The sequence below is a fragment of the Cynocephalus volans genome, chromosome 6, assembly GCF_027409185.1.
Source record: "Cynocephalus volans isolate mCynVol1 chromosome 6, mCynVol1.pri, whole genome shotgun sequence".
Taxonomy (NCBI): Eukaryota; Metazoa; Chordata; class Mammalia; order Dermoptera; family Cynocephalidae; genus Cynocephalus; species Cynocephalus volans.
The window spans coordinates 141,616,293-141,643,476 of NC_084465.1; the positions used below are offsets into that span (position 1 = coordinate 141,616,293).

The 27,184-nt window shown below is 40.2% G+C and overlaps 1 protein-coding gene across 1 annotated transcript in view; it reads right to left on the minus strand.

Annotated features, from left to right (window-relative positions):
- Window positions 1-26,890, minus strand: part of PIP4K2A (phosphatidylinositol-5-phosphate 4-kinase type 2 alpha) — a 170,379-nt gene extending 143,489 nt beyond the window's left edge. Inside the window, exon 1 of the mRNA XM_063099403.1 lies at window positions 26,648-26,890. Coding sequence (XP_062955473.1) covers window positions 26,648-26,791 — 144 coding nt within the window. The 5' untranslated portion in view covers window positions 26,792-26,890. The remainder of the gene's footprint in view (window positions 1-26,647) is intronic.
- Between the last annotated feature and the right edge of the window lie 294 nt (window positions 26,891-27,184).

Genomic DNA, 27,184 nt, shown 5'->3' on the forward strand with positions numbered 1-27,184 from the left:
AGAATCCTGCACAGCCCAACTGTGCCCATGGGAGTCTGCTCTGAGTGCAAATGTTTATCTGTCTTGTCTATCCCGGTGGACAACTGTGAAATATGCTGAATTAGCACATACTGGGCTAATTTTAGGAACAGGAAACTCATCATTCCCAAAGGCAGATGACTGTATCCTTGGGCAACTTGAACTCCTAGATAGTTGTTCTTATCTGCTGAAGGAAAGCTAATCTCCCAACAGTTTCCACCAATAACATCTTAAGTAAACTCCACAAGTAAATTGAGGGAGGGGAATTTAAACCCCTGGATTCCTTGCAGAGTACTGAAAAGTGATATTAGTAGGTATCAAAGAAACTATTTTCTTCCTGTCAGTTATTCTAGGCTCAGAGAGTCAATAACTGAAAAAAGGAAGCCCTATTTTTTGCTTTAATCTATGAATAAAGTACAGTATGGCCAAAAGTAGGTTAAGGTTAGTAGCATCAATATTTTAAATTTCTTGTGTTGACGCAGCTAAATTAATCTATTTCAATTTTACACATCTTGAAACACTAGAATCACATACATGTAGGGTGGTATGTTAAAGAGGTATTCAAGAGCTGAAGAATGCACATATTCTGTCTCCTATCCGGTTCCTTAATCCAGCACATATGTGCTCACTCGTACAATTGCGAATGTAATTGTATTTGTTTTACTAGATTAAGTTCTTGCAGAGTAAATGTGATATTCTGATATACTTATAACATTTTACGTGATGCTATACTAATGCACAGTTCAAGTAAGCAAGATAAGTCAGATTGTAGAAAAAAGGATGAAGGAGAAATCTCCTTTAAATTAAAAACTCTTCTTGAGATCCCATCATTTGCCACACTGTGGATGAACCTAAAGGACATTAGCCTAGTGAAATAAGGCAGATACAGGAAAGAAAAATGTTACATGGTCTCACTTATATGTGGGATCACAAAAAAAAGAAAAAGAAAAAAGGTCAAATATACAGAAACAGAGAATAAAACAGTGGTTGGTGGTGGGGGATGGGGAGTTCCAGGTCAGAGGATACAAAGTAGCAGATAATGTAGGATGAACAAGTCTAGAGATCAAATGTACAACATGATAGGTAATAAAATTGTACTATATTTGTAATTCCTACTGTTAGTAGATTTTAGTCACTTTTGCCCCCCACAAAAGGGGCGGATAACTGAGATGATAAATATGTTAATTTGCTTCACTATAGTAACCGTTTTACTATCTATATGTATCCCATAACATCATGCTGTAAACCTCAAATTTACACAATAAAATTTATTTTTAAAAAAAAATCAGAAAAAAAGAATGAAGAGAAACTATTCCATAGGTCAAATCTTCACAAAGACAGCAGGATTGCAAACAAAAATAAATATAGTTCATATTTTAATAGAGATGAGTAAAGGGCCCACCAAAGTGAAAATAATTTGAAACATTTCCAAAGAAGAAAATTTTCTGAATACAAGAAAGCAGCATGAATAGAAAAACTTGAAATTGATAACAGAACACTGAGTAGTTAACACACAGTGTCAACAGAGGACAGGATTCTATACAGACTCAAAATGAAGAATTATATCTAATAAACCTGTGCACAGGTTCAGATATCAAGCACAAAGAATCATCCAATGGAATTTACTGATATGGTTCTTTAGGAGTTGTAGTAGTGACAGCACAGTGTGGAAAAACCACATCATCTCTAAAAGCATGAAATGTCTTACAGAAATTGTGACATTTGCAACAGTATTAAGTCTTCGATTCACAGTTAACCCCAGTCAGAGGGTTAATATCTTTTATCTGGTACAATAGAGTGGTTTGTTGATTATTAGACTGGATAAAGAGGCATTCCTATTCTGACTAAATTCCTTACATATATATGCACACCGAGAGCCAAGAGCAGAAAAAGATCTGGGCTTTCTATAATTTATCACACATCTCAAAATAATCGACCATCATCAAGAATTGGATTCATGAAAGGAATCACTTAAAGATTCATTTGTCTGTAACTTTAAAAACACTGACCTGTCTTATGCTTCTTCCTTAGCAGGTTTTTCTTCGAGGTTTCACAAGAGTGGGCTTGGTGGGACCCTTCAGGGGTTGGAGGCCAGGCAAGCCCTGACACTCCCTGTTCTTCCTCTTTTCCTCCTCCCTATCCAGGCCGCCGCCCCCCCCCCCCCCCCCCCCCGCACCCTCCCTGACAGCAATCCCCTTTTATGTGCTTGTAACACATTATGAGCTTACTCCTGAGCATTCAGTTAACAAAGGAACATCTAAAAATATTTTTAAAAAAAACAAAACGAAAAAACCCCACTGCTCTGCAATGTCGCTAATCCCTTAGATGAAACACATACATGCATTTCAATGAGCACGTCAGGAAAGGAATATATGTATGGCTTCAATTTGGAAATGTAAACCATGCACAAAGGTATTACCTTGGAAAAAGTGGAACCATATGAGAGCAACCTAACAAAGTATAACCACTGCAGACTGGTGCTTGTTCCTAGAACACCCTGCAGTATCTTCACTGACTGCTCAAGCTTTTCTTTAGCAACATTTTCATGTCAAAAAACACTGATGCACAAAAGCAGGATCGCTGTTTAAGTACATCTCTGAACAAAGCCAGAATTTGCTTACTCTTTCAAACACCTGAGCCCCGCAGAAAGAAAGAAAAGTCCTGTAATTGCTTATCCCAAGAAGACATTTTATTCTAATTATTTCTTTAAACTTGCATTAATCCTGACCTTACCAGCATTACAGCAGCAGTGGTGGCATAACAATAATAATAAACAGAGCTAATAGTGCCAGGAACCATTCTAAGGGTTTTATGTATATTAACTCCTTTAAACCTCAAAACCACCTTATTTTGGGGGTGGAGGGAACAATCCTACGAGCTGGGTGCTAATACTATCCCAACTGTACAAATGAGAAAATTGAGGCACAGAGAGGTTAATCGCTTGCCCAAGGTCACAGTGCTGGGGCCAGGATTTGAGCCCAGTCAGCTCCTGAGTCTGAACTCTTAGGCACTGCACTGGACTGCATCCCATAATCAATAAAGCATCGGGTCACACCTAAATCTTTAGGGTTCCCCCTTGCAGTGGATTGAATGGTCCTCCCAAAGTCACTGAAGCTTAATTCCCACCATAACTGTTAAGGGTGGGAAATCCTACTATGATTCAAGGTGGGGCCTTGAAGAGGTGATTAGATGGTAAGGACCATGCCCCAGTCCATGGGCGTGGTTCTGAGGGCTTTAAAAGCAGAGTACATGAAAGTCTTTCTCTCTCTCTCTCTCTCTCTCTCTCTCTCTCTGCTCTGCCATTCCTGCCATGTGACACCCTGCATTGCTTTAGGGTCACCTCACCAGATGTATTCCCTGGACTTTGGACTTCTAGCCTCAGAAACTGTAAATGATAAATTTTATTTTCTTACAAACTACCCAATTCCAGGTATTTTGTTATAAGCAATAGAAATGGACTAATATACCCCTTCTTGGAAATCATAACTCCACTGATTTCTTTAAGATTATTAATCATCCTAATTTGTTTTCTATAAACTGGAAGATTTTAAGTAAAATTCAAAAGATTTTCATCTCTCCCCTTGGTGAAGAGAGTGACACAAAACTAAAGCATCTCCTCTTTCAAGAGAATTTTTCTTCAAGGTGCACAAATACCAAAGAAGAAGAAAAGAAAACTATCACGCACTGAGTGCACTGTGACTACTATTAATACTGCCAGACACTTTGATGTTCCTTACCTCATTTCGTCCTCATAACACACGGCAAGAAATAGCACCCATTTTACAGAGGAGAGAACTAAGCTTGAAAAGCTAAATAACTTGTCCAAGGCAAATGGAATGGCCAGAATTTTAACAGTCTGGCTCCAGTGCCAGCCCCATTTTATTATTTATTATTATTATTATTATTATTATTATGCAATGCTGCTATGATTGTGAAATCAGTATATGTATTTCCTCTAAACAAGAAAAAGAATTAATAAAGGGATTCAGTACAAACACAAGAGCAGTGGGGTATAAATGGCCTATGGGGTTCCTAAGCAAACATCTCTACCACTCCCCTTGTCCTGGCACTTGCTCCAGGAGAGAAAAAGGGATGAAATGTCATCATCCTTGAGCACACATTATCTTATTTGGTCCCCCAAGTAACACCCTGAGGGAGACAGGAGGGGTGGCAGTATCCCCATTTTACAAATAAGAACAACACTGAGTGGTTTGGGTGAAGCCTTAAAGAATGTCGTGGGTATCTCTGCCAAATAAAAGCAACTGCACACCCAGGCCACGACACTCCATTTTGCTCTAATAAAATTCAGGATGGTGGCTTAGGTGCAGAGGAGCCCAGAGCTCTCCCTGTTGTACTTCAGTCCCCCCAAACCAGGCTTGTGACTTCCTTTCTCCTTGTCATCCTACCTCCTGAGTGCTTGCACCATCTGCCAGAACCTCAAGTTAAAAAGCCCGGAGTGCCTGTCCATGTACCATCAGTTTTTTCTTCAAGACTATATATGTTTGAGTCCCAGATTTATTTACTTATTTTAGCAGCTGACCAGTACAGGGATCTGAAGCCTTGACCCTGGTGTTATAACACCATGCTCCAACCCACCAACCCAACCAGCCAGCCCCAGATTTATTCTTATTCTCGCTCCTTCTTCTCTCAGGATTATTGATTTCCAGCCCAGTATACTTCTTTCTATGTACATCTTCATATGAGAGAATGAAGATTCATTAGACAGTTGTTTTCGCTTTTTGTTCCTCGTTTTTTTTTTTTTTTTCAAATTTTACTCCTTAGTTTTCATCATAAAACATAGGTCCTTACACCATCATTTGTGTAAAACAGAAATACTTTACCACTTTAAATCATTCGTTCTTTATGTATGCCCTACCTGATTCCACAAATGGTGAGGTGCTCTTCCATTATTGCTATGTTTGGATGTCATTTTCCACATTTTTGGATGTAAGCTCCTGATAAAAAGGGAAACCCTGCCCTCAGCATGATGCTTGACCCACAAGGGCTTTAGCAAATGACTCTCAGGAACACACCTCAAAGAAGCACAACTCTAACTTCTCAAAAAGAAGCTTTCTCAAGAACTTATTTCTAATTATTGAATAGGAAGAGCTTCTAAAGGCATCATGGAACAAGAGTTGAGATTAAATTCCTTGTCATTGTCAAACTGGAACCATGTATCATAAACTTGTTAATGTCTTCGACAACAGAAAATGGTCTAAAATCCACACCAGATTATTTGAGGAACAGGGTAGGATATGCTTCTAAATAAACGTATTATAAAAGGTGAATGTAGACTCTTTTATCATAAGGGTACTTGGTGTCTCTTTTCCTAGACATTGTCTTCCCAGCTCTACAGCTTAGAATCTGGGAGCTTTAACTGAGGATTACTGTTGAATGCCTTCTCAGAAACATCCAGATCATACCTGTGGCCTTCTCCTAGACAGAGATGAAACAGCACCTCATTAGGAGTCCACAAGTTACGTTCTCATTCGACCTAATGAAACATGGTCTTTCCTACCTACATACCAAGGTACCTACAGTAATCTTCTTTCAGTCAACCATGCAGACAACATGTCCTTTAGGAACTCAAAAAAGTCCTCAATTTGTCATCGAGGCCAGACTGAAAAACTTGATTCTCAAGAGAATCATTTATTCAAGCTTGACCTCTGTATAAAACCAGATTGGGAGAAAGCCATACACCTGGGCGATCTCACTCTGATACCTGCTATCGTGTTTTACCTTGGCTTTCACAGAACTCAGTAATAAATAGTTCTGCATATGCTATCATTTTAGTCCTCTCTGAATCTACTGGGATCTTTCATTTTGTTGTTTAATCCCCTTCATAACAACTTTTCCTCAGAACCAGAGAGTGAAAATAAACCAGTATTTGCCCTCCCCTTAGGCAAGGATAGCTAGATCACAGCTTTGTTATGGCTGCTAAGAAATTCAGACCTAAGCTTCAAGTTTAAATGTCAGTTTCCTTAACCAGGACTGCGCAAAATTTTATGGTAACCTCCCCCTCTTTACAATTTGATGTTTTACTGTTAGCTTTTTGCTTTATTTTACCTATGCTTTCACTGTTAAAAATCTCGAAGGCTTCCAGAGAGTAGACACATAAGGATTTCACCTTCATCACTAAAAAGTCAGAGTGATTCTCCACTGCATCTTGATTCACTTAGAGGGCCACTTCTCAGGAAATGAGAATCTATTTATGAGGATCCTTCATGTTTCAGTAAGAGCTAGATGAAGCATGTGTCTATGATAAGAAGGGAGCAAAAAGAGAAAACAAAAGATGATTTCAAGGCCATATGTTTGGGAAGCAAAAGAACAGAGCCGAGAGACTTGAGAAGGAAATTAGTCTTTAGGAAGTCGGATATCAATAGATCCACTCTAGTTCACATCTGGGGAGCTGCTGGTCAGCTACACGGTATCCACAGATGAACTTAATCCACACAACAAGCCCAGCGCTGAGCAGGGAGAGCTAATTTCTAGCCCTGGATCCACCACTGAGCGCTGTTTATTCTCTGCCTCAGTTTTCTCATCTATAAAATGAAGGGATTAGGTGGGAAAAAAAAATCACAAGGACCATCTGGTTCTAACATTTTATGATTTTTGAGATGGAATCCAAGAAATAAAGAGAACCTGATGAAAGTGGTGTAAATCTGGAGTCACTCTCTCCTTCACTTACATACTGTGCCTGAAAACCTCCTAAGGGGTGTGCATGGGGAAGGAGTAAGCAAGCAGACCTGCAAGGTGCAAGAAGAAATGACCAGAATGTCTATTTATAGTTAACTTTACCTTAAAAGGTAAGAAGTACAGCTTTAACAACACCTTATTTTACAGGTTTACAAGTGGTCACGTCACATAATTCAACCCCTCTGTCATCTGTTCAGCTTTTTTATGGGAGGATGCTACCTATGTGGTATAAAAAATAAAACCTTTAAGTAATGACGTGGGGAGTGACCACAAAAATATTTTCAGGTGCTCTAGTTTGGCAAAATACATAGAACAATTGTTTTAAGGATGATTTGCACATTTTTCTTTTACATAAATACGATTTGTTCCAAATTTCCTGACCTATTCCATGATCACAAGTAATACGCTACCTGGTGGATCTTTTTTTTTTTTTAAGGAGCTTACTTAAATCAGTCCCTTCAAGATAAACATGAGATTTTTAACAATTTCAAGAAAATAACTGCTTTTTATTGGAAAGAAATTTACACTATAGAGAAAGCATTTTGAAAAGAGATGTGCTTTTGCATCTACAGAGAACTTATAAACACTTTTCAAACCTATTTTAAAATTTTCAATGAATGTAAAAAGTTTTTTATTTTTAACGCCCCCCCCATCCTTCTTAATATAAACTGTAACACACTTTGTGAGACTCAATGATATCAGGGAAAAACAGAAATTTACCAAATTTTAACAAAAATTTTTGCATAACTGGTGAATGGTTTGGAAATGAGACTCACTAGTTAATAAGTATAGTCAATAATACACTTCATCCGTTTGGATCAGTGTATCTTTGTGAGGTAACTTTTTTAGCTATTATAACTTTTAAAACCAAATAGCAAAAACAAACAAACAAATAGCAAAATAAACTGAAGGTAGGACTAGACCTTCAAATTACTTTATTACAAGGTATTCACCAACATTTGTAAAAATGATAATACAAGGTCAGCCACACAGCCTTCTTTTGAAGAAAAACGAACCCACTATGTATCAGTGATAATTTTTAACAAGTTTTTAATTGGTAATATTTACCTTTAGCACCTCCTTTTAAAACTACTATGTATTATAAAACAAAGCTAAAATAATGCAGTAATACATATATGAAACTTAAAAATAAAAATTCTTATATTGAGGGCACACACTCAAATTTTTTCACTGATGAAATGCACACACACACACACAAATTGGATACCTGTAGGAAAATTAGTGGTAATCACTCCAGTTTATCTTTGTTTTCCCCATGCTCACAAAAAAGTGACAACTTTTAGAATCATTATTTGGGTAATGACTATGGAATATTTTAATACATCATATTTTTTTTGGCCCAAATATCCCACTAATGGATATTTACATTATTTCCAACCTGTTTGATATTATAGAAGAAGTCTATTCTGTTTGGGTTTTTGAAGAAAACACAGGGTTTCTCCTCAGTTGGTGTATCCAGAAGTAAATGTTTTTAGCTTAACTCATTACTTAGGACATCAGAACAGTCTTTTCTTCTTATAAACAGCCATTTTAAGAATTCATTAAAGCTGGCCAGTTAGCTCAGTTGGTTAAAGTGCAGTGTTATAACACCAGGATCAAGGGATTGGATTCCCGTACCAGCTGTCAAAAAAAAGAATTCTTTTATTAAAAATTAAAATGAATTCTTTAAATGGTCTCTTGTTTTGAAATGTGAATAAATTCGTGTTGAAATAATATTTGGCCATTCTGGTTAAATGTAAAACAACTCATTCAAAATATTACTCTATACTGAAGCTTTTTTGAACTCTTGCAAAAATTTTTCACACAAGAAAACAAAGTATTTTCTTAAAAAGGGCATAAAAGATTTATATCCATAATTTTAAAAGTTCTTATTTTGAAATTAATGAAAAATTGCATATAGTTCATTTATACTGAAAAGTCATCTACTTCCCAAAGCCTATTCAGAATGGTCTGTTTTGTGTCAAACACTTAATATTTTAAAATAATAACAGAATAAGGAATTAGGTAATCTTCCAAGTTAAATACATATCATCTTTTATAAAAGGCCTTTAATTTTCTACTTAATTCAAGCTTTAAAAAATAAGAATTAAGGTTCAGTTTTAAAAGAAATGTATTATATCCAAGGGCTAATTTTAAAGCCTGCATCCACCTAAAACAGTCAGTAATTTAGGCCTCGTGAAAATTGGCATTGTAGTTACCACCGTCACAATAAAACACATCCACGTAAAGTGAAAATAACAGTTTATTTGGATGGCTATGGTTAATGAGCATTATATGACCTTTCCTTTCTTTCTAACAGAGCTCTGCCTTTTGCTCCTTCAATTTTCTTCAATGTTCTCAGGAGTTCATTTTCCTCAGCAAAACAGAAATGTTACTTTTTATATTATGTAAAAGAGTTAAGTATTAAAATTACATCTCTTTCTCCTTCCTGGATACCTGGTATCTAGACAGAAAGAAGCCTGGTCACTCACGGTTACCTGGCAAAGCTTCGCCTCCCCTACCTGGCCTTGCTGGGCTTCAGGATATTTGTAAAGTCTCTACCCCAAACTCCCAGACTCTGGACTTCTAGAAAAGCATATATTTAGCCCCACTGCTTTTATTTAAACAAACAAACAAAAACAAGCTTTACGTTTCAGAGAACCTAAGGATTCTAACACAGAATGAAATAAGAAACTGTGAGAAGTGGGTCAGCTGACAGCTGCTCTCCTTAGACGGCAGAGTACTGGGCCAGGCAGTTTCTGTAGGACCCGCCCTCCAACCCCCAGTCCTGACACCCCCCAACCGCCCATAGGAGCACCTTTTTTGCTGAATTGCCAAAAATCTCTCTGAACAGAGATTTAAATGGGTTACGAGCATATATAAAGAAAGGGATATCTTTTTATTCCAATCTTTGCTATTCACTTTAGAATAATCCAAACAGGAGATGTGGTAAAGAAGCTCTCTATAATCTGCTGAGATTATAGACTGGTATGACCCTTTTCGAAAGCAACTTGGCAACATGTACCAAGAGCCTTCAAATATTCATACCCTTTGACCAAGTAATTCCCCAAATGGGGAATCTAAGGAAATCATCCAAAATAAGAAAAAGTTTTACACAGAGAGATACTGATTGACTTTACTTATTTATGGAAATCATCCAACAGGGAGATATTGATTGATTGATTATTTATTTACTTAAGGAAATCATCCAAAATAAGAAAAAGTTTTATACAGGGAGATGTTGAGCATTATTTATGGTAGCTAAAAATTTGTATGGACTACTGAAACTTCATTAGACTATTAGGCATTCACTGAAAGTTAAAGATTTTCATTGTCAAGAATACATAATAAGATGAGGAAATATACAGACAGTTATGATCTCAGTGAGACTTTAAAAAAATAATATTAGAATGAAATACACCAAAACATTAACAATGGTTGCTTCTGGATAGAACTGTTATGGCAATTTTTCTGTACAGTTGTGTGTACTTTTCAAGTTTTTCAGAAAATATGCTATATGTCTGTACTTAATAAAACTTAAATTCCACTGAAACCATAAATGCTTCTAGTTCACCTAAATAAACATAAAAAAAGAAGTTTTATATGACACATGATAAAAATATTCACTATTGGCTAATTACTGGATTAATCATTCATTGGCATGTTTTAAATTTGGGAATATCAGATGCCAAACTGCAAGAGAAAAGTGAATAAGACAAATGGATATATTAGCTTCTACTAACCTATTTTTTTCTATTAAAATGTCTCTTAAATTTGTTCCTGTCCTCCTACTTTGCCACCATGTGCCAAAAAAAAAAAAAAAAAAAAAAAAAAAAGTGCCTTATGGGTTTATCATAATTGTTTCTGAACAGTTCTCTCTATGCCAAAGCATTTGAACTTTTCACGTAGGTGCAAGCAGAACCTAATTTATGAATAGGTTGTGTTCCAAACATTCATTTGTAAGTTGGCTGTTTGTTTCTACAGGAAACGTATATCAAATCCTAATGTACTAAAAGCCTGAGGTCTTGGTTCTGAAAGAAAGGGGCCAGTTGAAAAGAAAGTTTCTTTCATGTTCCTGGGCACAGACGCAAGCTAGAGCAAATTTTGCATCTAGTAGCACACAGAGATAATTTTGGAACATGGAAATTTAGAGCTCAGGGCACACCGATGAAAGACACTGGGACACACTAGACACCTGGGAGCATGAAAAACTAAGAAAGCAACACAGACAGGAGGAGGAGTACTACAGAAACTCAAAGGACCATAAAGAAATTAATTTTCTGCTTGTTTAAAGCCGTGTCTCTACCACATGTATACCTGGTTATACCTGGAAACAAAAGAACCAACACTGATTGTGTGCTTGGTTTGGAGGATTCCAGCCTGAGCATACAACTGTTCAAAATAAATTGTAAATACAGAAGTGTCTAATGTAATGCAATACATTTAATTCTGAAAAACTTAAGTTTTGCACACACACTAAAAACCAGATTTTAGGCAGACCACTCAAAACCTATGGAACGCTAACCCCCAGAATGCTTAAAAATAAAAATTCCAAAAATATAAATATCAATTTTCGAAATTGATTAATTTCTAATAAATATTAGTATTTCCAAGGTGGAGCACACAGATGAATGAACAAGGTGTAAGTCCTGTTTTCCAACCTGCTTTGCCGCCTTTGGCTGGGTTAGTGTACTTTGCATCCAGCTGCTGTTACTTGGAGGCACTGAACAGTTACGTGCTCAAGGAAAATTGTGTATGGATCAATTCTTGCTTCATAAGCCACATCCCCTATTTACGATCTTGTATAAACTAATTTGAATGATAGAAACATGCACATAGCAGAAAAGACTGCACAACTGTGTACTTTCTAAAGCAGATTCAAATCGGTAAGGGAACTTTATGAATCCCACTTCCTTTTCTTCTGTCCAGCCTAAACACCATCTGAAACCTTCCTCAAAGATACCAACACTTAGGAATTTGACATGAGAAATTCTGGACACATGACTCAAGAAAAGCAGGGCAAAGCAGGGCAGCTGCTAGCACACAGGGCATCTCTGTGCACATCAGAAAATGAGCCTCCTGTGTGCAGGCATATTTCAAAAAGGGTAGCTGTCTGGCTAATGCAGCCCCTCGCCACGGTGTGCTGGTGGCAATACTGACGTCAGTCCCCACCTGCCCCACAGCCAGGAGCCTTTGTGCAGGTTACGTGATATGCTATAAAGTCATTCTTGGGTTGACTAATATCGAACACTTTCTTTGTGTCCAGGATGAAAAAACAAAAACAAGTATGTTTATTACAATTACAAATAACATTAAGCTCTGAATGTTAAGGTGTTTAGCAACTTGCAGATATGATTCTAATCCTAAATGACCAGGCCTCAAGAAATTACTGCAAACAGAAGTGCTAATTTAAATACATGTATGTCCATAAGAATGGAAATGAATAAAACCAGAGAAATAGAAGATAAGAAGTGTAATGGCAACTGACGAGAGTTTAAGCAGTTCTATGAAAATGCCAGGTGCCCTTTATGCTTTTGTATATGCTACTTAACTCTGCCTATAACCAGTTTTCTCCAGCTTCTTCACCAGGTTAAGATCCAACTCAAATATCACTAGCTCTATCTAGGCAGCTTATTAATGCTCTGCTGTCTCACAGTATCTGTGCACACAATCCTAGTAGGGGTGGGGGGTTGCCCCTCACAGGAAGACTCTAAGGCATGAGAATGGCCATTGCCTCTCCGCTTGGGTGCTGCCCAGCAGCCAGGCCTGCACTACAGGAGATCCTGTTCCTGAAGCCACAGTTGGCTGGACCTGGATGGTCACCAACTCCCTCCGTCTCACTCTAAAGAAATCTGATATTGGTTAATTACCATCTGAATGTACCCAGATCTAGAGACAAGTAAACTCAGGAGTTATGTGGGGTCTACTTGCACAAAGAAGCTGAGAAAAACCAATATTCTTAGAGAAAAGAATCATGACAAGTGATGCAAAGATTAGAGACCATGTCACACCAAGAGAAAGTGAGGGAAGGAGCCACGCTGGATGCTGGTCTAGGTAAGGCTCAGTTGAGGTTCCTGCCTTTAATCTCCAAGAGTTACTCAGTTACCTCTCCCCCTACTTTTCCTTTAGCTAATCTGACTTGTGTGACTGTTATTTGCAACAACTTTGAATAAGGCACTTCTGCCTATCCTCCCAGAAGACTGTGAACTCCTTCTTATAGGCAAAGACTGTCTTTTTCATGCTTCTTTCTCTAAGGCCTTGATCAGTATCTAATATCTACCAAGTGGTCAATAAATTTGTGCTGAATAAATAAAAACTCGTATTCAGAAGATCTGTTTAAAAATATTATTTAGAGAGGTAATAAAAATTCTCCTCTTTATATATTGGGTATAAAGCTTCAAATCAGTTTTGGAAAGAACTGTGCCTGAGGCAGTTTGCCCAATATTGGTGGTGGATTTACCTAACCACACTCTCTCAACATTCCCCCTTTAACAAACGACCCACCCAAAAGACAGCTAGCTTGGGTTGAAAGTGAGTCCTCTTACAATGTAAGGAAATACATACTGATGTAAATTGAAATATATGTACAAAGACCTTACACGCCAGATCTTTTGGTATGGTTTCAAGTAAGTTCAATCTTTTAAACTATTAGTTTAAAATAATTGTGACTTAATTTAGTCACTTGCTTATAGGAATTTTCATGTTAACACACATATAGACACACAAAAAACCTCATAACATCACATGTCAAAAATTTTTTTAATGATCAAACTATAGCACATATAAGCCACAAGTTGACTTTTCAGGTAGGTACAGGCCTTATAAAATACTATATGCAATTTTGGATTTTGCCAGTTAAAAGGCACACAAAAAGTACGAGTAAGTTATAAAATGCTGGGAAACAGAAAACAGTATAACCAGAGAAACCAAGATTAATTTTACCTACAGCACTGACAGGTGGAAGGTGACTAAATGACCCTCTTAATAGATGAAGGATTATTACATGATGGGGGAGAAAATTATTCTTAAATACCTTCAAGAGAAAACAAAAGTCTTAATAGTATGACATGTTAAGTTTTATTTTAAGAATCCGTCATTAAAAAGTAAGGGTTTGGGCCGCCCCCGTGGCTCACTCGGGTGAGTGCGGCACTGGGAGCTCAGCGGCGCTCCCGCCGCGGGTTCGGATCCTATATAGGGATGGCCAGTGCGCTCACTGGCTGAATGCGGTGCGGGCGACACCATGCCAAGGGTTGCAATCCCCTTACCGGTCACAAAAAAGGACAAAAAAAAAAAAAAAAAAAGTAACGGTTTTATAGAAAAATGAAATGAGTTAGCAGAAGACAAAAATACTTTTAAGACAAACTCTCTGGTCTTTGGGTCCCCCAGCAATCTAGTTAACTTCACTAATGGTTATAAGCTAGAGACCTTATCCTCACCAGCACAGTTAGCTTGAGGAAAAAAAACCCCCAAAACTCTCACAAAAACTTCATCCCTAATTTCTGTAGGCATTGTACAAAAGCACAAAAGAAGTAGAGAGCTACTTGAAAATTACATATGGGTCATCATGAACTACTGACACTATTGGAAAATACCCAAAATAACCAAACCAATTATAGACTATTGGTAAAACTTTATATATTAAAAATAACACTTCTTATTAAATGAGGTACTACTTAAAGCTGGAACATTAAACCATATCTCAGGGATCTATCTAGATCGGTGACAACAAATGCTATCAAATTATCTATCAACTGCTGTGTTTATGAACCAACATTTGTGAAAATTTAGAAATAGGAAATATAGTCATTTCCACATATAAGTAACATAAGTGCAGATAACAGACTCTTTCTAGCTAACAGCCCAAAAGATAACACTAATGTAATGGGGAGTATGAATAGTAAGAAAACTATTTAGATACCCAAAGTAGAAAACCTGGAGTCACTTTCGACTTCTTCCTATACATCCCCTCACAGAGTCACCAAATCCAGCTGATTCTAAAATGTCTCCGGGCACACCCCTTCTCTGCTACCACTGCACTGTCAAGCTTCAGTTCCCACTATCTCTTACCCAGACGAGATGATGGCTTCCTTTTTAAACACCTTCTTAAACATTTTTTTAAACATCTTCCTTACTTTCTTCCTCCTGTCCCATGGACTCCTCTTACTGACCCATCCCTGGGAAGGCCAGAGCCACTGCAGGGCTGAGTTGTCACACCCTTGCTGTGTGTCATTCCTTCTCTTAAATGCTGATTTCCATTTCTGCTGATAGGGTTATTCAGATGAACTCTGCCACTGAAAACAAGTAAACATCTTGGATAAAATATTTTTATAAACACCTTCTTAAAGGCATCAAAGAGTTGAAGAGGCAGGAGAAATTTACCATGCCAAAATCTAGGTGAAAGCTGGATGTAAGAACAGTAAGTTAGTCATGGAAGTCACTTTGGCTCTGAAAACTTTGATGGTCTCATGGGTTGAGAGGAAGAGAGGTCAAAGCCTAGGGTCCACCCAAGGTGAGGAGTCTAATAAGAATCCCTTTCTCCATGAGGATATGATCCCAAAGGGTCACACCGTCAGGGTAAGAATGAACCAAAAATAAACCCATTCCACCCTCAGGGGACTGCAGCCCAAAATTATATCTCTATGAGGTTCAAAAAAGTTCAAAATGGTCTTGCTCCCATAGGCACCTGGCAAAAACAAACAATCCTCTCTGGGGGGGCCACACCTTTACCTTCACCCTAAGACTCAAAGACTCCTCCCCAAATATAACTGCCCAAGGGAAATGAGCAGCTCAATGCCAAAATGAACCACTGAGGTATCATGAGAAAGAACCAGCAGGAACAATACACAGTAGTAGAAAAAGACCCACAAACATCTGAAATATTGGAATGATTGCTATTCTTATAATATTTGTGGAATATTAAACGTATGGCACACTTCTCAAAACTAGAATTTTTAGAGGCATGTCTGAAGCCATTAAAAGACCCATATTGCATGGGGTAAGCCAGTAATAACACTGCAGCGCACTCTTCTACATAAGAACATCTCAGATTGTTGAGAAATACATTCATAGTTTCACACAATTCACTTGGTGGCCCATCAACATTCTGACGTTCTTTGAGAGAAGCTGTTTACTCTAAACCTTCTCTGCTACGTTCACAAGACAAAGTTCTTGCAGGCTGCTATAAACATGAGCTCTTCCTTTGGCACAGGCTTGTGGTTAACCCACACCTCTTATCTCCAACTTGCAGCAAGTTTCCCCCGACTCTTTAAACCATTGCACAACCTGCTCAGCAAAATGCTCTAAACACTGTGCTCAATCATAACAAAAATAAACTTTACACTTTGATGAAAATTTCATGTGGAAGAGCTCATGGTGCACCAACTGAGTGCTAATGGCCTACAGTTTTAGAGTCCTAGCTCTACTCATTCATTCAATGATATTTATAGAGTGTCTACGATATAAAAACACTCTTCTAAGTATGGGGATACAGCAATAAATAAGAGAATGTCTCAACTGCTGTGGAACTTAACATTCTAGGTGGGAGAGATAAATAATAAACACGTAAACTACTCAGTCCAGATAATGTTAAGCATCACAGAGAAAATATGATTGTGGAGGGGCCGTCTTAGATCAAGAGGTCAGAGAGGACATCTGGGAAGGTAACCCTTTAGGTGAGACTGTAATGACAAATAGGGGCCAACCATTCAAAGATCTGAGGGAAGAACATTCCAGACAAAGAGATAAGTAAATGCAGAAGGTCTTTAGCTACTCTGAACTTGGCTTGTTTAAGAAAAAGAAAAAGATTCATGTGGCTGCAACGTAGGAGTAATGAAGAGGGTGTTGAGGGATGAGGGGAAAGAGGAAGCAGGGGCCAGGCCAGTAAGATCTTGCAAACCACAGAACAGAGTTCACATTTTATTCTAAATGCAATGGGAAGCCTTTGAAAGGTCTGACTGAAAAAGTAGCAAGGTGTCATCTACATTTCAGAAAGATCATTCTGCCACTGGTGTAGAGAACAGGCATTGAAACAGGGCAGGGGCAAAGACAGAGAGACCAATTAGTAGAGGACTACAGTGCTCTAGAGAAAGAGGATTTAAATGGAAAGAGAATTATGCAGATTCAGGAGTCAAAAATGGGATGTAAGGCAAGGAGTGGTGAGGAAAAGAGGCACCAAGGTTAGTTCCCAGGTTTTTGGCTTGAGCACCTGGGTAGATGGTGGCCCATTTACTGAGATGAGGAAGACCTGGTTTAGGGCATGACAGGGTGGGGGAGAGTAGGGGAGGAAATGAGGAGTCCAGTTTGGGACATCTGAGATGCCTATTAGGGATTCAAGTGAAGATATCTGGTGCCGTGCTGATAATACCAAGGTAAAGGGTTCTGATCCCCATATCTGCTAGCTGCCAAAACAAACAACCGAACAAATATATCTGGTAAAAAAACCAAACAAACAAACAAACAAAAAAAACCCCTGAACACAGAGCCCAAAAGGGAAGTAGGAGCTGAAGATATAAATTTCTCAATCATGAGCATAAAATGCCATCAAAAAGCACGGGACTAAATAAAATCATGAAGGTAAAATACATGCAGTTACAGAAGGTGGTTCTGGACAGAGTCTTGGGGCCTTCCAACATCTAAAGACTGAATAGAGGAGGAGCCCAATGAGGCAACTAGGAAGGAGTGGCTGTTGAGGCAAAGCAAAAACAAGAAAAGAACCCCCCCTCCCCCAAAAAAGGACCACCTCTGGATTTTTGTTTGTTTGTTTGTTTTTGTTGGCTGGCTGGTAAGGGGATCCAGGGATCCAAACCCTTGACCTTTGTGTTGTTAACACTGCACTCTTACCAACTGAGCTAACCCAACAAGAGCAGTCTCCTGGCAGTGGTGGAGATGACAGCTAGACTGAAATACGTTAACGAGAACATGGCATGTGGGGGAATGGTGGAAGCAGCACCCATAGACAATAGGAGACAGCAGCTTGGACAGGACCTTCCAACCTCTGCTCTAAAGAGGAACAGAGAAACTGAGTGGACGCCAAAGTGAGAGACTTGAGGGTAAAGGAGAGCTTTCGTGGTGTTTGCAGTCTGTTTTGTTTTCAAGATGGGAGCTTCTAAGGCAGCCAGCGCTGTCCAAAAGAATATGTCATGATAATGGAAAAGTATGTATCCACACTGTCCATTTCAGTAGCCACTAACCACATGTGGCTAGTGAGCACTTGATATGAGCAACTGCATCTTAAGCTTTTTCAATTAAAATGCAAATAGCCACCTGTGGCTAGCAGCTACCAAAGCAGACAGTGCAGCCCTCCAGCATGTTTGCAGACCAATGGATCCAGCTGTCCAAAGGTTAGCAGACTGGGTGGTGGGAAGTGCAGAAGCTGATGGCTTCTATTTGTTCAATGCTTTCTACATGAGGATATCAGCTGGGGCTGGTGGTGGGACAAAGGGACAAGACACCAAGCTTAAAGACAGGAAAAAAGGTGAGATATTATTTCAGAGTAGAAAACACAGTAAGAGGAGACAGTAAAATTGCAGGGTTGAGTACCACTTGAGATTTATGGAAAATTTTAAAGTGACCCTTGTCAAAATTGTTTTGTTTTTTTTCTGGCAAACATCCGACAACTTGGCCCTACAAATCCAACCTCAAACTTTTCAACCCTTTCAACCATCTCCTAACATTCCATACCATTACCTCTGTGGCTTTCAAACTTCTTGGCTATAGAACCCATTTTTCCCTGTACATATTATATTCAGTGCCCCAATTAAAAACAACAAAAAAAGACAAAACAAGCTGTTTTGGATGAAGTTGAGGGGAGTGCTAAATTCCCCCACCAGCTCAGCCTCCCTCCCACCAGCCTCTGAAGCACATCCAAGGAACGCCAGGTCTTGAAACCAAAGATATACCCTAGCCAGTGCATCTCAAAGTTTAGCATACTTACGAATCACCTGCCCTGTCCAAATGCACACTCTGCTCCAGCAGGTCTGCAGAGAAGCCCAAGGCTCTGCATTTCTAAAAGGTTCCTGGGTGACGACTGATGCCAGTGTTCTGTGAATTACACTGTGGGTGGCAAGGTCCTAGGCCATGGCCACAGCAAACTGCTCACATCTCCCACTCTGCTTTTTTTTTTTTTCTTTTGGCCCGTTTTTGGCCCCTTGGACACATTCGCCTTTCTGTGCCTTCTGCAGCTGGGAGATTCTACTTAACCTTCAAGGTCCTCCTCAATGTCACCTCCTCTCAACCCTTCCCCAAGTACCCCAGGCCGAAGCAATCATAATCCAGCCCCGTTACCAACTTGCCCCCCCATCTCCTACCACTTCACCCCACTCACTCAGTTCCAGCCATAGCAGCTTCTTTGCAGTTCACTGAACATGCCAAGCACATGCCAGCCTCAGAGCCTTTGCATGAGCTGATCCCCCTGCCCAAAATGCCCTTCGCTTTCTTCATGCCTTTGCTCAACACTGTCTTCTTCTTAATGAGCCCTATACTCTGCCCACCCTATTTAATACCATCCCCACCCAGCATTCTTGATATTCTACTTACTAGTACATATATCTATATGTCTGTTTCCCCTTCAGTTATGAGCAATTTGAGGGCAGGGACCTTAATATATCCATTTTGCATCCAAAACATCTATTTCTCTTATGTTTTAAAAAAAGTGAAATACCAAATCAATAGCTGACATAACTTGTAACTAATGAATGTGAATCAGATCTACAACATCTCAAACAACCTACTCACTAGTGGAAGTGTTAAAAATACAAGAAAGAACATGATAACAAAACAGACACAGAAAGGAAAACAAGGACACAAGGGTAGCTCTAAAATAATTCATAACTCAAAGATACACAAGGATGCCAAGTGCAATGGTGACAGTATACTATGAACCAGGATAAAAACTAATTTAACACACAGTCTAATAATTTGCTGTTTTATCATTTAAAATTTTTTCAAAAATAATGACAGCTAACATTTATTAAGAACTTACCATGTGCCAGCAACTATTTAGGCATCTTAAAAGTACTTACTTATCCATACACAAACCTTCATAATAAGTACTAGTGTTACCTCTTTTTATAAACAAGGAACTGAGAGAGGCTAACTAACTTGGTCACACAGCCAAATGCTGTGGCTTCACAGCCCAGCCTCTTAACCATTGAGTCCAGGTGAAAAACTATAAAGACTTACTTGGAATTAAAAGGCTTATCTATAGGTAAGACACCATTTTAAAACTCCCTATGATACTTTTTATGCATAAATTGTATATTTATTCTCTCTGTGTACGTGTGCATGGAACATAAGCAATACTTTTCTTTCTGTAAAGGGAAAAAAGTATTTTCAAAAAGATTTCCCCGATATGAATAGCTAATGTTCTGTCCATCTAACAGCTTTTAAGACTAAGGGAAAAAAAGAAAAATCTCAAAGAAACAAATAACTCCTGGGCCTGGCACAGGCAGCGCAGCACAGCTCAGTGGATAAGAGTTCGGGTCTGAATCCTACCAAGTGAACCCAGCAGGTAATGAATCAACCTCTGCACATTCCTCCCATGCAGTGCTCTTCCTAGCTGTGGCAGGCTCCCCCCATTTCCCACCCCACACCATTCCTACCTTATTCTCTCGAGGGTTCTTAACAGGGTTCCACAAACCCCCAGGTGACCATGGATAGAATTCAAGGGATCCACGAACTTGGTAGGATGTATCCTCTGTATTTGCATTTATTCATTTAAAAGCATTATTCTGAAAAGGGGTCCACAGCCTTCACCGCATTGCCATAGCAATCCGTGGCTCAGAAAAGGAAAGGAAATGAGGATAAAAGTACATACAGGAAAATAAGCTAGGGGGTTTTAATAACAGTCTAGGAAAGAGGGTGATCAGTAGAGGTGAGAATGGAAAGGAAGAGATGGCTTAGGGAAAAACACCTGGGGATTCCTAAATAAGACTCATCTTTCACCTTCCTTCTACTTCTAACCTCTAAAAAGAGAAACAGCCTCTGCTTCCACTCATTCACTCTTTAAATCTTTAAGTGTTCTCCCCCCCCCCCCCCCAGAAAAATACATCCTGAATGCCAGGCTCTCTGGGGCATGGAATTCTGCTGGCCTCCTTGCTGAGTTTTCTCTTGTCTCGTATTTCTTCTTCTTCCATCCCTCCCTCAAAGCCAAGTGTCTCCATGGTTCCAAGTTCTCCCTCAGAGACCTAATTTACCCCCATGGCTTCAACTACTAGTTCTGTATGGACAATTCTCAATTCTTGATCCCAGCCCTAACCTTGCTCCTGAGCACTAATCCTACCTCTCCAACATCCCACAGCGTACTGTAACTAGAATACCCACACACTACCACCTGCAATTTAGCATTTCTAAAGTCAAAACTGTCTGCAACCCTTTCCAACACAGAATTCCTTAACCTAACTTCTCTAACTCTGTCATGGGGGTCACCATTCTTCCAAGGACTCACCACATACACTCAGGGGACAAATTCTGAACATTTTCCCTTATTCTAAAAGTTATTCCTTCTAGTGCCTTGCTACTCAAAGTGTGGCTGATGGACCAGTAGTATCAGCATCACCTGTGAGTGCATTAAAATGCAGAGGCTCAGGCCTGACCCCACCAGACCTGCTGCATCAGAGTCTGCATTTTTTAAAAATCCCCAATTGATTCATATGCACGCTAAACTTTGAGATGTGCTGGACCAGTGCTTATTAACATGCTACCAGCCTAAGTGCACCCAAATTTTACGATTTTAGGGATCACTGACTGAATTCTTATATGCTAATTACAGTGCTAGGCTTTAAATACATTATCTCATTTAACCCTGAAAATAACCCTGTGACATAATCATTATTAAATCCATTTTTAAAATGTGTAAATGGAAGCTCACATGGCCACATCATTTGCTCAAAGAGCCCATAAATGGAGCCAGGATTTGAACCTAATCTGCCTGACCACAAACCATTTTGTCATATTGCACCAATTTCCTTCAATTCCAAAATTTGTATTTCAAAGAGTATGCTGGCAGAATTAATTACTCTGGTTGACTACATTTTCTAATCAACTTAAGGTAGATTTTGTTGGCTTATTACAATTCTTGCGGACAATCTTTCTAAAAGTATAGCAAATCATCCTACCTTGGAAGGAGAAATCACTGTCCTGCTGTGGGCAACATTCTGAATACTAAAGTTCACTCTAAAGGAGTTGATAAGTGGAGAGGAAAATGTATTCTGATCTCAGGATATAATCCCAAGTTTTAAAAAGTAAAAACTAATTCCCCAGTAATAAACTCTGCGTATGTCTACTTGGTATGCTTCTATCCTCTGAAAAGTAAAGGGAAGAATAAAAATATCTTAAGGAGACTAGTTCTTGAATGAATGGTTAGTTGGGTTCCATTCAATGAGGTTTCATCTAATGTCTAGCTAATTTTAATTTTCATCATATTCTATTCAGTCAATATCATTTCATAGTAATTCACAAAACGTTTTTTTTTTTTTTTTTTTTGGTGGCTGGCTGGTATGGGAATCCGAACCCTTGACCTTGGTGTTACAAGGCTGTGCTCTTACCAACTGAGCCAACAGTCCGGCCCCTTCACATAATTTTCAAACCTAGCTTCCTTCTTTTGTCTTTTTTCAGTGCCCAGACTCTGTTGAGAATACAATAAAAACTATGGATGCTACCTACCAAGAATACCCCATCTTCTCCAGTCTACACACAACACGGCACACGTTTTAGGCTGGCCCTCCCAGATCCCCACAGGTAGGATCCACAGATTTCAAGATAAAGACCCAGCTCCATGACCAGGACAGATACTTGCCTGCCCTCCATTCTTCTGGGGACTGTCCTTTCCCCAACCCCAACAGGCAGGTGCTACCATGTTTTTATAAACTACTTAGTCCAGGGGAAGGCCACAAGTGACTGAAGCCAAGCCAGACTAATCAGAATCCTTCCATGGAATTTTTACAACTGAATCAGAGACAGAAAATCACTTTGGAGAGCAGAAATAACAAAATGTGCAATTCAGGAACTATTAGTTCCCTGCCCTGTGGAAGACTCCAGTCAGCTATGAATAAGAATAAAGCCAAAATGGACAGGAAAGCCCCAACAGCACCCAAACACCTGGTTTTTCTCATGATTTGGTTACCAATCCTTCTTCCTACTGTGATAGACTCCCCAACATACTCCTAATATTTAACATTTTTGCTAAGGCTCATTCAGGTTTCTATGGCTTGAAACCAAAAGACTTTAACATTAATATTTGCCTACTTGTAAATACTTTGTTTTAAGCAAGTTTTATGTCCTTTAAAATTGTTCTACACAGATACTGAAATGTCTTCCTTTGGATATTTAAATAGGTTTTTAAATACCAATTTCTAAAAGACTCACATTTCACTGTGTATAAAAATCTTTTAGAATATCTATTTAGAACAAGTCTTGGCTCATATCATTCAACATACTCCACACACTATTCAAATATCATTTTAAGAAGCTAACTGCCTGGTCATTTTTAGTTTAATTCCAAATGTAACAAGACAAAACTGCCTTCTTAGGTCATCTTTTCCTTCATGTGTTCAATTTTATTCCCTGCTTAAAATACTTAAAATAAAAATTGGCACTGATCCATTCACTGATGGGTATTTTAAGTTATAAAGCAGTAACATATCAAATTAACCACAATGGCAGGCTTATTCTCTACACTGAGCATTGCCCAAATCAAGATTTTCATTACCACAATGGACTTGAGAATTTTCATCTTAATTGCAAGTTTTTACATTTCAATCAAAGAGACTTTGACTTAACAGAATGCAAGGTAGTTCAACTACAATCAATCTGACAAAGTTAGTTCGCCCTCTCTTAAAATCATCATAGATTTCCTTCCCCTCTAGGTCAAGGCCTTGAAAATTCTCTAAATGTTGCTGCATATGCAAGGTTATAATAGTAATGAGATTTTTATTATACACTCTTACTATTCTATGGATACTAATATAGCTCTACGCACCTAGTAGACTGTAAAAACAGTTAAATCTTGAAGTCAGAAAAAAACTTGGAAATCACACAGTCCAATCACCTTACTTCACAGATGCAAACATCAATGCAAAAACTAGCTAATATGTCCAAGGTCAACAGTTAGAATTAGAGAAAGAATTAGAACACAGATCCAATGAGTTTTTTACTGTAATATGTGGAATATGCCAAATTCCCATATAATATGGCTACATGATAAAATAAATATGCAGTTTCCCTTTAGTGTTCCAAATTTATGGTCATTTCTAAATATCCCTATGACAAGTTCAAATGAATTTTAAAAGCACGAATTTGCTATATTCATGAAAAATCTCTTCCCATTAATTCTGATCACATTAGAAACACAGGGAAAGACTGATTTGAATGATCTGTTCCTCCTCTGCTATGCTTTTTCAAACACCCCATTCATATACACACTATGTTTGCTCATTCTTAATATTGATGACATTTATTCTCACATTACACTGTAAACTTTGGTGCATAGGTCATATAAAATATTTATCTACTATCAGACACTGTCACCTAAAATGAATACAATCACAATACATGGAATCTAAGTGCTCAGATATCATTTTTATATACACCTCCACTCTTTTTTCAAAAATAATATATTAAAGAAAATAGACACTTTGAAAAAGATGGCTGTGAAATAGACTTTTCTTATGTCAACTCAGAGCCCTCAAAATAAATACATTTGGACAAAAAATATGAGAGATGTTTTAGCAATTTTTTCTGAAGTAGCTGTCATTGTATGTGCCCATATATATCCGCTGAATGAATGACATGCTCACATTACATATTATGGAAACCTCACTCTTCTGGCTATGTATACTTAGAATTGCTAACTTTTCTTGAGAGCAAAAGAAAATAACACTAAATGTACTATCTACAAATCATGCATTATTTTTATAAGCCTTAAGTAGTTTCAAAATATTTCAATGAGCAAGAAACTCTAAAACAAATGTAGCAATTCATAAATATAAGGTAGCAACATAAGTGGCTACAGTAAAACGTGCACAATTACAAGATTTTCTAAAGTAAACTGGAGTTCAGACTAATTCCCAGAGAGCACACTTTTTCAGCAGCATATTGCTGACACTACTTTATTTGAGCAAACCCTGAGGCACACTCTCCTGATCAAAACAGAACCCCAAAGGAGATAAAAGTACCCATAAAAATGAGTAAGCACTACAGTACATGTGTCCTTTTTTTTTTTTTTTTTTTTTTTTTTTAATGTAAGGTCCTATTCTAGTAATAAGGGACCCATAAGTAACAACATAATAAAAGAGCTTAACAAAATTACACATAACTCTAAATTGTACATTTCTTATATGGGAAAAATTTCATTTCATTTTCTGTAATAAAACTTTGGGGAGTTTTTGATGCAGTAATGTATGCTGTTTGAACAACTTTCATTCCTAATAGCTAAAGAAGTTGTCAGGAAGTTAAACTTCAGTGGATCAGGCAGTAAGCTGACAGAAATAAGCATTTCTCAACTTTTTAAAAAAGTCACTCCATGCAAACACAATCTTGATACTGTTCCACCTTTTCCCCAGCTCACCGTAGGGAAGGAAAACAATAATTAAAAAAACAAACAAACAAACAAACAAAAAAACCCGATACTTTTGAGCCATTTTAAACAAACTCATTAAATTGACAGTGTTCTTTTAAAAACCAACATGGTTTTTTTCTGTCATTTGCATTACGCTGAAAAGGACACACAGACATCCATCGAAATCAAAAGCACCGAAAGCAGGTTAACACTTTTCCTCGGATGCTGAATGCAGTGTGTAAGGTCATGGTCAAAATTAACAGGCTTATTTAAACTTTCATGGCTCAGCCAACAGCTCCTATCACGTTTCCTGATCCTATCTAAGTAGATTAAAACTGCAGGAGTTTCTCGCTGTAAGATCAGCAGGAGGCTATTTCAGACCCTCAAACCGCAGTCCGCATAGCCCGCAGCGGCACATCTTCTACCACCCCTGGCTGCGTGTTAAGCTAATCTTTCCCAGCGTTCTCCTCCAGCCCTTTAAACAAACCCCAAAGCAGATGCAGTCAACTCAAGACCACCTTCCCTCCGCTCCCGCCGGGACCCCTCCCGCTGTCACCGCCCTGGCCTCCCTTCCGCAGTAGGTGACTTCTGCCTGGCTCCCCAAAGTGGGGGAGGAGGTACGGGGAGGAAGACTCCCCGCCGAGAGCGCTTCAGCCTGCACAGCGGCAGGGCGATGCGGGAAGGGAGCAGAGAAGATGCTCAACATCAGTGCGATATTCACACTGGCTTTTTCTGAGCCAAAAAGCCTCCTTGCGTCCCGTAATATCGCCTTTAAAGGAAAAAAGGTCCTAAGCACGAAAGCTGCTGCCCCAATTCTCGCTCTCCAGAATCCTCACCCCTCTCCTCCTGCGGGAGGCTCCGGACGCTACCCGCCTGGGACAGGTACACCTGCCCGCCGGCGGAGGACACGGGCGCTCCCGCCGCCCCCCACCCAAGGGGAGCGATCGCCCGCGCTCGGCCCGCAGCAGCCCCCGCCGAGGCTGACAGCCCAGGCGCAGCCGTGCCCCGCACAAACTTCCCACTTCCCGGCTGCGGGGACAGACCCGCCGGAGGGCAGTCGGACGGACTGGGGGCGGTACTGGCACCGGCCGCAGGGTTCAGATGCACACGGGACCCCTGGTCCAGCACCCGGCCCTAGGTCCAAAGAGGGCGCAAGTGGCGCCCGGGCGGCCCGGAGAGGCGGGAGCGCGCCGCGGGGCTGGGGGCGCCGAGGCGGGCGGCAGCCTCGGAGGACGAGCAGCCGAAGCTCCGGGGCCCCGCGGGCCGGGCCGGCTCGGGCTCCCCGCCCCGCAGCAGCTGCAGCCGGGGGAGGAGGAGAGCGAGGAGGAAGAGGAGGAGGAGGAGGAAGGGGACTACCGCGCGCCGCAGCCGAGCCCTTACCGAGTGGTTTACCCCCCACATCAGGACGCTGAGCAGCGGGTCGCTGGCCCGAAACAGCTTCACTTTCTGCGCTACGAAGTGCTTCTTCTTGGTCTTGGTCTTGCTCGCCAGGACCGAGGACCCCAGGTTGCCGGGGGTCGCCATGGCCGCCGCTCCGTCCCTCCAGCGCCGCGCTCCCGAGGCCGGGGACCCGCCCTCCCTACACACCGGCCCGAGGCGGCAGCCGCATCCCCCCGGCGGCGGCCCCGGCGCGCCGTGCCCCGCTTCCCCCGCCGCCGCCGCCGCCGGCGCGCTCGGCCCCGCCCCGCTCGCTCTGCCGGCTCGGCCCGCTCGGCCCAGCTGAGGCGGGAGGCTGCGCTCGGCTCGCGCCCCGGCCCGGCTCCCGCGCCCGCCGCGGCTCCGCGCTCAGCCCGCGGCTGGACCAGGCGCGCCGCGAGCGGCTTCCGCGTTGGGCGCCGGCGTCATGACGCAGGGGGCGGGCGGGGCGCGGGGCGCGGCCGCCGGACCGTTAGGCTGAGCCCTCCCGCTCGGGCTCCC